The 13,471-nt window shown below is 40.4% G+C and overlaps 1 protein-coding gene across 6 annotated transcripts in view; it reads left to right on the plus strand.

Annotated features, from left to right (window-relative positions):
* GBF1 (golgi brefeldin A resistant guanine nucleotide exchange factor 1) overlaps nucleotides 1-13,471 on the plus strand; it is a 98,396-nt gene that overhangs the window by 45,749 nt on the left and 39,176 nt on the right. For all 6 annotated transcript variants that reach the window (XM_015288460.4, XM_046943074.1, XM_046943073.1 and 3 more), the window contains exon 4: nucleotides 9,306-9,437. In XM_015288460.4, coding sequence (XP_015143946.2) covers nucleotides 9,306-9,437 — 132 coding nt within the window. The remainder of the gene's footprint in view (nucleotides 1-9,305; nucleotides 9,438-13,471) is intronic.

The following is a 13,471-nucleotide window of genomic DNA, read 5'->3' on the forward strand; positions in this document are numbered from 1 at the left end:
GCCAGTCCTCTCTTCCTTTTGCTTCTGGTTTCTGTCACTGCCGGTTTGAAGCTAACATTCCAAAGTCTTGAACCCTGTTCCCATTAGACTCCCACTTTACATCAGTGGCAACTTAGGGTGTTGATACTTGAATTCTGGGCAATTGTGTTTTGCTGTTAGTACTTAGAAATTTTTCTTTCTGGTAATAGCAAGATGAAGCATAATATCTCCTAGATTGGTTCAGGTTGGATGGAAGTACTTGTGTAAAACATAACAGAAGGGTACATTAAACCTTGGAGAGATTTTTGTCATTAAAAGATTTTCTTCACTCTTGGGCCCTCAGACTTTTTTCATTTCACTGTTTGGATTTTGTCTGTCTCACTGATGATTTTTAGGTTCTCTGGCAACATGAGAAATGTATTGGCTTGTTTGGGATTTGTTGTTCTTTGATTTCCTTTTAATTTTTCCCTTTGGCACTCATCAGCTTCCCTTGAGAAAGGAGTAAACGGGGCGAGGTAATGTTCAGACAGCTAATTGATGATAAAAATGTGATTCCTTTTTTCCAGCCCCTTAGAAGTAGAGAAGCTTTCCCTTACTCAACGTGGTGAATTTGCAATGAGAAAGTTGTTCATAGCATGATAGACACACAAGGCTGTGGAGAATTTCTGAGCTTTAAAATACCAGGGAAGAAAGTTTTAATTTCTCTTGGGCTTTTAAATTGCCTACTTAGTTTGGACCTGGTACTGTGCAAGACGTGTATAAAATACCATGGCAAAGCAAGTACAGTGACTGAATGGAGTTCTGTAGAGTATCACAACCTAATTGCTCTTCCTTCGACATGTGCCAATTTCTTTTAGAGAGGAAAAAGAGTGCTTAAACATGACACACATCAAACTTGTGCTGTCAGTAAGATGGACGGATCAGTCCATCCTCAGGACTTGGCTGTGCAATGCAATTCCCCGTAGGTTTCATTTAGCCTAGTCGGCCTTGTTAGTGTGGCCATTTTCTCTTTCTTGTATTAGGAGAGAACCTTGGGAAACATGCCTCTAATTCACAACAGCAGCAAGATCAATAACTATCAGTGTTTGGTCAAGGGCGGATGAATTTGTCACGGGATGACTGCTTTTTGCTTTGCTTTAGTTTGATTTAGTAATTTCATTTAGAGTCGAATGTCTACATTTGAGGACTGCCCCTGGGTTTTGAAGCTCAGAGGTTGTGCAGGTTTATCGCGAGAGCTGGCTTGTGTCCTATGTGTTGATTTTTCTGTAAGAAATCTTTTGGAATAATTTCGTCTGGCTCTAAACAGAGATGAAAGGTGAAGCTTACCAGCATTTCAGGGATGTGCTTTCATTAGGCTATAAAGGTTTTTCTTAGAGATTTCATAAATTAAGTACTTTTTCCCTGCAGTTCAGTAATGGGTCCTGCTTACTTAGTGTGGTGAAGACTGACTGTGTTCTTTGCAGTAGGGAGGAGGAAGTTCTTTGTCTGAGATCTGTGTAAACAGCTAACCGAAAACTACTGTAGACTAGGCTCAGTAACTTGGATTCTAGAAGCAGTGGTAAAGATGGTTGTTTGCTATGCTGGAAGACGGTGTTTCTTATGCAGTGCATTGACCTCTGTCAGAATGAATCCTTGACCTTTATTTAGCAATAGAATAATGATTTCTTTATTTTTGTGCTTAAAAAAGATAAGCAGTGATGGAGTCTTAAACCTTCGATTTGGTGCTTCATGTTGTATTTGATTAAAATAATTGAGCTAGGTGCAAGTCCAGCAACATGGTTGCTTCCATGTCAGCAAAGTGTAAGGACACCAGATAATGGCAACAACTTCAGTGAATTTTAAATAAATGGATGATGCTGATTTATTGCATCTTTGCTGATCCTACTGAATTGCGACATAATGCTTGCATGGCATCCACACATGTATCGTCATGTTTCTTTTAACTGCAGTATAATCTGCTTATAAAAATAGCTTTTCAAACCTCCTGCCAGGACAATGAAATACACAGGTCCGTGAGTGAAGCTGGAGGAGTGTGCGTGTGTTGGTCATCTCCAGCTGTGGTTCTGTTCTTCCACATGGCTCAGGGATAGAAGTTGCTGTGCAGCTGACACTTTCTTCAGTTACCAGCTGAAGAGCTTTGCTATTTACCGGCAGCTATCGCTATGCTGAGCCTATTAGAAGAAATGAGGATCTTTGTGTAGGGATTAGCATATTTTCCAGATTCCAAAAACTGCTATGAGCACTGTGGTGTTCCTTTACAGACATCTGGCAAGTTACTGGTGCTTCAGTACTGTCTTCTACCAAAAATGTAATACTGAAAACTGTTGGAATGAGTGTAAGTCTTCTTAAAAACCATAGTTTAGGTTTTTTTCTTGGCCTTTTCATTCTACTGCTGTGGGATATTTTTTCTATTAATTTTCACAGTTACCTGTGAAATTAACTGAGATATCGCTTACTGAAGGACCTTTTGCTTATAGGCATATGTGAAGGATGATTTTTCTCATCTGGAAGTTGTACAGATCTCTGGATTGAGTAACTTGCACCCATGGGAGAAGGCCCATCAGAATGGCATAGGAACTCGAGTCAGTTTTTGTTAGAACTTATCAGAGGCTCAGCTCAGCTGTATTCCTCCATCTCCTTTCCCTGAGAGCTATTCTTCTGTCTACAACTGAGATCAAAGTTCAAGTAATTTTGAATTTGCGTATGTGGCTTTCCAAACCGTGGATCTTGATCTAATCTTTCTCCGCAGTGTGCTCATGTAATCAGGTGTTGGCGTAGTGCTTATCTTCCAGTATGAGGTAAGAAGAAAAGTTTCTAGAAATCAAGCGTGGATTAGCATTGAAATTACACTAAGAGGTAGGTGGGTGTTACTGTTGACAGTGGCTCTAAGAACCCTCGTGGGAGACCAATATGGAAACAATAGGTTTTTACTGTGTAGGGTAGGATAATTGATTTGTTACCTTTCATCAGAACGGTTACGGTTCTTCTAGAGGTATTCAGGTCACAGGGTGAGAGGAAACATTCTGGGATTCATAGCAAGGCCTCCTACTAGTGGCCTTCAACCTCTGTGCCGAATTACTGCGCAATTCATACATTGAATGTGTGTCAACTGCAGTTCAGGAAAAAAAAAAATCAACAGGCCAATCTCAGCTGTCTCCCAAGTGCTAAGAAATGAGAGCAGAATTAAACAAATTCTTCCAGCTTCAACTTTTGAAATAAACCTCTGCTTCAACAACTTCAATTCTGCATGCAGGTGTTACGGTGGTGTATGACTGGTGTTAAAAATTCAGAGAAAACTGAGTAGTTGTGGTAGAGTCAGAAATCATCCCAAATCTTTTTTGTTTCTGTACTTTATCTGGGTAGAAACCACAAACGTTTGCGCTTTGTGATACTTCCTATTGATGACATTTGTTTTCATTGTGAATGAAGTGAGCTTCTGCTTTTCATAATATCACAGAAGTGTATCTCCCTCTGGAACAGAATACTATGGATGGGTGAAAAGCACTTGAAATAACAGTGGTGGCACAGTTGGAGTTTGCAGTGTAATTTTGGCTGAGGATACCAGAGCGAGTACCTGCTATGAAAAATTGTCCAGGGACCTGTAATGGGCAGTCAGAACAGCTGAATTTGAAGTATGGCTTTAGTTGAAAACCCTGGTAACTGATGGTTAACACTGCTGGGACTGTCAGTGCTCCTGCTTTGCTGGTAGAGGTAAGTAATTCCTATAGGAGACAGTTTCAGTTGAGTTTATGTCACCCTGTCTGGAGGATATCAAGACTGCCAAACGCGCAGTATGCATTGTCACCCTTCTCAAAAACAAAATCTCAATTCTGAGGGGCTCTTGAGATCTTGGCACTGTGGAGTAGTCATTTGTTAAAGTCATGTTTAATGAAAGGGAGATAAACACATGAAGCTGGAGTGTGACAAATGAAAGCATTTGTGCCATTGTAATGAAATTAGGCAAACAGAACAGACTTGGCAGCTCAGGGTTCCCCCTGTCAAACTGCATTTGTAATTCTAGCTTTGCATTCACGTGTGGCTGTGAATGGCACTGTTTCCTCTTGATGTGGTGGTCCTGGGTGACCACTAATTCACAGAGAATTAGGTTTGAAGAGTATATTTTACAGGCATACTGAAAAGAACAGCTAATTCTTTTTCATTGGCTTGAATATCTTTTAATTTTGGATCTGTTATTCTATTAGAAGTAGAACTCATGGTAATGCTGCAGCAAAGTATTGATTTCAGAGAAACGAGCTTGCTTCCACACGTCCCCATGGTGGGCTTGTGTGTTGCAAGGTGCATTGCCCACGGTCTTTCAGAACAGCTTGGCGTACTTAAGTAACTGGGAAGAGAGCACGTAGGCTCCTAGCTCCTCAACTTCTCCCAAGCTGTCCGCCTGGGCAGATGTAGAACCCAGTTCTCTCTGTGTATTAAGAGCTTAGATTGAGGCAGTGCAGTGATGTTTTGGGGTTTCTGTAGGATGTCAGGTGACCTCTTCTGGTGTGTAAAACTTGATGGACTTTGCCATTGCTATTTTCAGAAGTAGGGCTATATATTTCTTTAATCATGTTAGCTGCTAGGTCTGGCTGTGTAAGTAGCAATCCATTCTGTTTGCCATGAGAAATTCTATAGAAAAATATGTGCTTCATTCTAATTTAAATGTTGTGTTACAGTGGCTGGTCTAGACCAAACCAACGACAAAAGCTCTGGTTGGGAGGTGGAAATGTCTTTCCACTTGAAACCCTGTCCGTACCAAGACTGTGAGGAGGGGAGCAAATGGCCGGGAACAAATTAATGTGGATTCGTTTTTTTTACTGCATGTAAACTAAGGGCCAGTTTATGAAGGGTAACTGGAGTAAGCTGTTGGACAAAACTTTGTAGCTGGAAGAAGTCGGAGCATGCCTTTCACTGCAGGTGCAGAGTGGCATGTGCAACCAGTCAGCCTGCAGAATCTGTTTTCAGAGTGGTGAAACGTATGCCTCCCCCATTCATTTGCGGCATAACTGATGAAATTGTAGTTTTGCCAAGGGACCCAGAACCAATATGCACATGTTGTTCTGTGCCTGCTGCCTAACTTACTGTGTGGAGCAAATTCAAGCCATGATGATGTTTAGGGAGGAACGAGTTACAGTACTTTGATAGATTTGGTAATTTCTAAATTAACTAATGGGTAATCGTTGGGCTCAGTCAGAGGGAGTTGCTCCTTGCTCTGTGATCCTACATTTGTATCTAAGGGAGAGTAAGCTGCTAGTTAGTCCAGCAGTTAGACTTTAGAAATGCTTTTGAAAATCTGTGAAGTGTGGCTACTGATGGCTTTCCCATGGTTTTAAAAGGCAAGTGCAGAGTTGTCCTTTCTACTTGAAACTGTACTTCCCTCTTTAGTCTGCTTAGAGAGAATGCAGTAATTTCTTACCCTTGGGTAAGAAGACAGAAAGTTTTGGTGGTTAGCGAGTGAACCAAGAATAAGCTTCATACAGTGTCAGACCAGGAAGGTCTGCAGAAAGTGTTTTAGATGGTGAGCCATGGCACGCTTGCTGGTACCTCAGTTTTCCGTGGCATAAATTCAGTACGCTTCTAGGCAGAAGTCCTGAATCACTGGACTTCTCCTCTGCTAGTGTTATTTTTGTCTTTTTCCCATCTTGAGAAGGAAGGAGAATGCCTGCTCATTGTGCAGCACAGTGCATAAGTGCTTAAGCATCGTTCTTGTCTCAGCGCGTCTGCTTTGGAGCGGTGCGTGGGATAAAATTCAAACAGCCTTTCTGAAGGCTGGGCGTCAAAGGCCAACAGCTGCTGCCTAAGAGGAGTCTAGGTCATGCGGTTTGAGTTGCAGTTGCCTGTCCTGGGGACAAATGATGTTGAAATAACTTGTCATAAACAATTTTTTCTCGTTCACTTACTCTGATTCGGAACGCATAGCCGATCCTGATAAGAGTCATTCATGAGTGAAGAGTTTGACTGCCAGAGAAAGCAGCTTGTGTGAGCATTTTAGAGCAGGAATGTGCCAACAGTGTGCTAACAATAAGAAACCTTTTCCGAGAGGGACCTGCTCCTGTGCTTCAGGAGCGAGCAGCGCCAGAGGTCTGCCGATGCTTGTTTGCTGAAGTGCCCGAATGGCTGGGTGGGATTGCTGGGATGGGAGCTAGGTGCTTAAACATGAATTAGTTGTTTAAATATCTTTATAGACATGTGTGCCTAAGCGCAAATAATCCATAGGTTGAGGGAGGGAAAGCTCTGTGGTCCCAGAGGAATTCTGTCCTCATATTAAAATTGCCAGTCCGGAGTTGGCTTTCTGATATGCTGCTTAAGATATTCCTCCCTCGCTTTTTGATCTCCATGCTGTACTTTGGGTTAGTGAGTGTTTTGGGGTGCAGTCTTGGTGCTGGTCTCTGCTGGCTTCCCTGAAATTTCAATGAAGGGGCCCATGGATCATATATTAAAAGAATGAGATGGGCTTTCCTTCTGGTCCCTAAAACAGCCTGAGCTCTTCATATAAGACTAGATCTTGTTTTAATATTGTTTTCTCTAGCTCGGAGTGGATTGACAAGGAAGGCTGCCTGCAGGAATCTCTGATGAAGCTTGGATCTCCTGTGTATGCATGTTCATTTTTACCTCTGGTAGTATCTTAGGCTGAGGTCAGGCTTGGAGGGTTTTTTTTTTGCAGTTGAATGTAGTTATCTAAGCAGAGTAGCATCCCGTGTTTTCTAATTCAAACACTGAGAAATACCTCTTGCTGAAAAGTATTTTTGGAGAAACATCTCTATCAGCACTTCTCAAAGTTCTCAATGACTGTGGTTTTTTCACTTGCTCTGCCAGGTCCTGGCATTGTAAGAACCAATGAGATGAGAAATCAGAGCTGCTTTATTGGAAAACTTTTATGAAAGTTCAAGTATGTACTTCCAAACATTCCGTATTTACTTCATACACTTTGCTTTAGGAAAGGAACTGTTAAAATTACAATTATTTTACTGCCCTTCCTGAAAATCTCTATATTTATTTGTTTGCATATTTATTTATTCAAGAGAGCACTGCATTGCTTTCCAAGTTAGATGGGTAAGAAAGCTGCAGACTTCATGTGACCTAGCAGGTTCCCTCTAGATGCCTGTAATCTTCTCTTTCATGTAGTCTTAACTTATGAATAGAAGAATGTATTTTAATGAACATGTTCCTTCATTACCAAGGTATTACGAGGAGCATTACTCAGTTCCTGCTGTTCCGTGCTCTAGATAAAACTTTTGCAAAATGGAATTAACAATGTGATCGGCATTTCTCTGATATTTAGAACTCTCAGAAAGTAGTTCTTTGGTGGGTAAATCTTGCACTACAAATACTCTCTTCATGCATATTATATTTTTGATTTTTTTCTTTTGATGACACAGCAGCAACTATCTAGTCTGAAACAGTTTTCCAGCGTACGCAATCTGTTTCAGAGAGCTTAATGTAAAATGCTGTGTTACCATAAAAGCTGATGTCTCTGAGTATCAGGGAAGCTGGCCAGAGCTGCTGTGTAATCAACAGCATGTGCTGAAGTTATGCCCTAATTATGACAAACCATTCTGTGATCTTTATGGAAGAGGAGACTTTCAGTTTAACTACAGGGGATCTGGTCTTCAGCCAGTTCACAAGATTTACATCCACTTTGTCCTTCGCAGGACTCCAATTGAAAGAAATAATGTCCCTATAGAAAAGATCTGCTTTGGGGAAGGAAGGCTGAGTCCGAATGCTGGTCCCTACTAGTCTTGTTATATTTGATGTTGTCCAAATGCTTGTAACCATAGACAAGTGCTCTGCAAAGCGCACTTAAATAAATATTGATGAAAGCATGTCTTATGATCCTCTGCATTTCTATGGGCTATCGGGAGGTGACACAATTGTAATGCCACACCAGAATATTATCTGATGAGTTGGGAGAGTTGTTCTTAAGCCCGAAAGATTGAATCATCACATTCCTTTTAACCTCTCACAACTTAACAGTGTTGGCCTGAGTTGAACTATTAGCTAGAAGGTAAGGGGCTGAGGTTCCTTGTTTGAATTGCGGTTTTGTTTCAGTTAACTGCAGAACTGTTGCATTTTCAAGTCTGTGGAGAACACACTTTAAAGCAAAAAAATAATAATAAAAAACAGCAACAACAAAAACATTAACAAAACTTTTGTTCTTTCTCCTTTGCTTTCACACAATATTTTTTTCAAAGGTCTTTGTTAAGGTGCTTTCTGTTTGCTTTTTACCGGGATACTTAAGAATAGGAAATGTGATAAAAGACAACTTAAATCTTCCTGATTCTTAGATATTTTATATTTTTTTCCTCAGATAAAATTATTGGGCTGTGTTGGCAGATACAAAACCAGTAACTTCTCAAAAGATTCAGGAATTGCAGAGTCTTTCTCCTGTGACAATTCAGTGGTTGCAGGCCTTTTCTTCCGAGTACCAGAGAAGCTCTTACGACACCTAATTGAAATACTGTGTCATTGAAAATATAAAAGCCAATGGTTCTGATAATGTGAACTGTTAGACTTGGTAACTTTTTTATTAGGAATAAAATGGAGGTTTCAGCAAGTTGAGCCAAGTGTTTGTGCTTAACTAGATCTGTATTGCAGAAATTCTGGCCTCAAGATTACCTGTGTCACTTTTAATACTCTCTTCTTTGTCACTCTACTGGCTGTATTGCGGTTCACTTCACTTCCTTAATGCTTTTTTTTTCCTCGGTCCTCCTCAGGACTCCTCTTATCTTCATCCCTTGTGCTGACATTTTTTCCACTTACTCTAGTTGTTGTTTGTTTTTGTTTTTTTGTCTTCACCAAGAAAACATACTGTGTTACAGAAATGCAATTTTATTTGGGAAGATTGTTGCAAGAGATCCATCCTGGTCTTACATTTTGCTTGTGATTAGTATGGGCTTGTACGTGTAGTAGGATGTTACAGAAGTGGCAGAAGGTGGGAGAGGTTCTACGTAATTCACATGATTGGAGCTACTAGGAAAATGCAACCATATCTGCCAATTAATTAAAATGTAAATTTAGGTGTTTGCAGTCTGTTCTTATAGTTAGATTTGTTTTAGAAGGCTCCAAAAAGCTGTTCAGAAGATCATTCAGTTTGTGAAAGAAATAGTAAGCTTCCCAAACCATTGCTTTTAGAGATATATAATATTTAAAAGCAACCCTGACCTTCCAGTCTTCTGAAACAAAGCTTTTTGCAAGCTTCTTTCCTCAGATTAGGCTTGCTGTAGATTTGTAAAAAGAAATCAAAATGAAACCTAAGGAGTTAAGCTTAATGTCTTTAATTTTTATTTTATTATTATAATAATCTTTAATTATTAATTTTATTTTAACAGAGCTATCTGAAATTGAACCCAACGTCTTTCTTCGACCTTTCCTCGAAGTGATCCGTTCTGAAGACACTACAGGTCCTATAACTGGGTTGGCCCTCACCTCTGTGAATAAGTTCCTCTCATATGCACTGATAGGTATGTAACATGGCTTCCTGGGGTTTACCAAAATGCCAGCCAAATGCATCTCCTTGCCATGTGTCTTTGGCCAGAATGTGTGTTTGCAGTCTTAATGAGGAAATGGGAGGAAGAGGAAAAATGTCGTTAATACTGGGGAAACATACAGCTGCAGTTTTCCAGTATTATTCCTGCTGATCTTTCATGGCACTACTGTAATAAAGGCTGGAAACAGAGCCACAGCTTCTGGTCTGCCCTGACGCAGACCTGCTTATGGCATACTGCTGAGCTTTAGTATTCACTAAGTGCAATTCAGACTTTTAAATACAGTCTGAGTAAAGGGGTTGGGCTGGAGAAAACATCACCAGGGACTGTAGTGTTACAGTGCACATAAACACAGAAGAGTTTTAATTTTGTGGACTAACATTTCTGCTCTAGAGTGAGGATGTTTTTGCTCAATCTGGGACCCCGTCCAGTGGCATACCAGTACTCTTAACTTGCTGTAAGTGTTGTGGCAAAGAGAGTCTTGCCGTTACCTCAGTCAGACTTAAGTCCATGATTAGTGGTTCTTAAGTGTACTCTTTGTCCCAGTATGAAGTAAAATACAGTCACTTTATTTTTCCATGGACTTTGGAACGTGTGCACATCTTTCTTGATGTTTGTGAAAGGCTAATAATATGCATGTGTAGTCAGTTGCTGTGGCTCAGCTGGCTTGTAGCAACTCATTAACTTGCTTTCTATCTGCCTTCAGCGTGTCATTCTGCTACGAGCCATGCTTGACTTTCATCTGTAAATTCTGTTAGTACCTTCTGGTTGTACCTGTGTGAATTACAGAATTTACAATCTATGATGATTGTTGATGTGTAGTCTCACATCTCTTACCTCTTCCTCCTACCACTCAAGTCCAGTTCTCTTGGTTCTTTTCCTCTCTTATGTTTTAAGAACACGTTTGAGGTTTTTTTCTCTGCTCTTCTAAGTATTTTGTTCTCTGTAATAAGCATAAGGAAAGGTGGGGCTTGCAGGAATTTATTAACTGCATTTACTGGCATCAAGGCGTAAGTTAGTGGGCAGTGTTGGGTATAATTAAGTGGCAAGAAATAACCAAAATGATGAGATATTGATGTCACTGCGTAGAACAATAAAGAAATCTTAGTAAATAAGCCTGTGAAACACGTCTCTCTGAAGGACTAAGCAGTAATGTAAATAGATTAGATTAGATGTGATCTGGATGGTATCGGAACATCGGGTTGATATCACATGTCCAATGACAAATGTCTGCACGTGCAGCTGGTTACAAATACTTGATTTGAGGCAGAAACAGGAAAGAGTCGTTAAGAATTTGTAGCCTCTGACTACTTGTTATTTAGAATATTTATTAGATCACTGTGGGAAGAGTGCATCTCTGTAGCAGTGCATGAGCATGTGTCTGTAGTAGACGTTAGGAAAGACCTTCTGCCTGGCTTTTGTTGTGGAACTGGGCCTGAAAATGAAGACCTCGGTTCCTGCTTTAGGTGACATTCACAGCGGCCTTGTCCTTTGTGCTGTTCCAGATACCAATGAGGCTGGGATTAGTGGTGCTGCCTGAACATCTGGCCAGGGTTGTGTTGTTAAATTAAAGCTTTTTCGTCTTACGTTTCTCTTTGTAACATAAGACTAAAAGTAGTCTAAAGACTGTCTAAAGCCCAAAGATGGAAAAGGCTTAGAACTGTCCTTAATGTACAAATCTGTTTTGAACAGTACAGAACAAGGAAGAAACAACTCCAGCATAACTACAGTAGAGAAAGTTCAGTATAGCTGATATTTATGGTGCTTTTTGATGCTGCATAACTGATTGATGAAACCTGAACTTTTTCCTAGTGTGTCATTAGTTGTGTCTGTTTCATGAGTGGATGGCTTTTGCTCCACATAGTGAGCCTAAAAGCAGTTGGCAGTGAAAGGGCCAAACTCCTTTGATAGGTTATCTTTGTTTAAAGCTTCTTTCTTTTCCCGTTTCCAAAACATTTCATGGCTAATCCATGTACTGTTTCACTGTTTTTCTTATTGTGTCACATGTCACCAGATGGTTATCTGTCTGCTCTTCAGGCCAGTATTGCTGAGGGGCATGTTTTAAAAATAGTTAAAATTAAGAATAATTACTGAGTAGCCTTTTAAGCTTTGCATGTCTGTAAGTCTGAAACGCAAAGACCTGTTCTGAATTTGTTGGATGAGACAGGTTCACTGGTGTTATAGCATGCAGTCAGCAATTCAGTTAGATAGAATGACTTTGTAGTAACTGTGCATGCGTTTTGAAAGGAATAGCTAGCATTACTGAGATCATCCTGTACTCTGTAGTAAGTACTGCTGTTTCAAGTGTTACATTCAATAAGTGGCGTTGTAACTTTTAAATCACAAGAAAACTTTGTGACAATACTTTATTGATTGTATCCCTTGAATTAGTTATTTCCTTACTCAGCAGTTGTGCACTACAGTTGGTGGCCTTTTTGATGAGCTCAAACATGACCTATAGGGAGGCTAGTGGCTGAATTTTGGAATTTTATTTGTTGTTTTTTTCTGCAGAAAAGGTATGTGCTCGTGTTGTTGTTATTAGTGTGTCCACAGCACCTTCTGGCTCCATTTCTATAGTTAATTTTCCCTGACATACCTGAGGACTATAGATCTGTGGGCGAGTAGCTGTTGCTTGGATTCCAGCAATAGAACTTGCTGGTTGGGGAGCTTGAAGCTTGTTCTCCCCCCTGCCTTCTCTGTCTCCTTGGTGATTTATTTCAGTTGCATTAAAGGTTTTACTGAGCACACTTCTGGATTTCCCTGAGGGTTAAGAGCCTGGATTTTCTGCTTTTTGTTTTCCCTATTTGTTGTGGGAGTGTACCCCATATGAAATAATCTAAGTCTATATGGGGTCTTTTGCATTGCAGTTTTCAAACAGGTGTCTTCACATAAACTTCTTGTGTTATTGATTCTGAGCAGGCATTGATGCATCTTTCCGTTCTGTTTTCTCACCAGGGAACAAAGAAGCATGTTGAGCTTTTCTCTGTCTTGTTTCTGCAAAGTGGAAGTATCTGTGCTTTTAATTGAACTCAAGAGGCTTTATAAATTGACCTGAATTTGTAGAGCTGTTCCAGGGAACCAGGAATGAAGTAGTCAGGCGTGATGTGTTTTGGGGGAGAGGTGTATTTACTGGTATTGAACATAGGGGCTACAACAGCAAAGTCATAGGTCTGTTAAAGGTTAAAGAAGCATACATACAACTTGCCTGCATTTCCTTTTCACACAGGCTATATATCTGTAACTATTACAAAATATATCCCTACACCTAAGGGAACTCAGACCTGCTGGAAGAGTTTACAGTGAAGTGATTCTGCATGTTCTGCATATGGAAGCTTTTCTTAATGCAAATCTTTTTGGTTTTCTTCTGATGCTCGCTCAACTTCTTGCCACTGTAGTGCTGAGGTTGTTTAATGGTGATGATGCTATTGATGTTGCTACTGATGGCATTGAAATGCCACTAGTTTCTGCCTCATTTAATTGATGAGGCAGGTAAAAATGACCAGTGGTCTTAGAACAGCCTCTCTTATGAGTCATTGAGGCTTGACTAGCTAGTGAATCAGGAGATGAACTTATTCTGAACTATGCAATATTTGTGTGCGTATGCAGAAGTTTGTCAGCAGTAGGCAAGCTCTGTTCTCAGTAGGGGCGTGTAAGAGGTAGGAAAGTAGCAGTTTTCTTCCTGTGCAGACTAATGAAATTCTTAGGTACACAAGTGGGACTTCAGTTCTGTGTGACTACAAGAGGTTTCTTATCCTGCAGCCCTTCAGAACCCATAGGGCATGGTGAAGGCTGCTCTCTTTAGATCACAATAAGAGCAGTTTTCTGTAATGCAAAGAGTTTAGCCTGTGACTGTGAATGCAACTGGAGTCAAAGAGGGAGTCTGCAAAGTGTAAAAGGTCTCGCTTGGTTCCTCTGTCTGCTTCATTCTTGCTGGAGTTCAAGAGGCCCCATTGCCAATTAATGAGGTATTAACTAGTGTTTAGGTTGTCGTCTTTCTTTTCTAACAACTG

Source organism: Gallus gallus, chromosome 6 (assembly GCF_016699485.2).
Source record: "Gallus gallus isolate bGalGal1 chromosome 6, bGalGal1.mat.broiler.GRCg7b, whole genome shotgun sequence".
Lineage (NCBI taxonomy): Eukaryota > Metazoa > Chordata > Aves > Galliformes > Phasianidae > Gallus > Gallus gallus.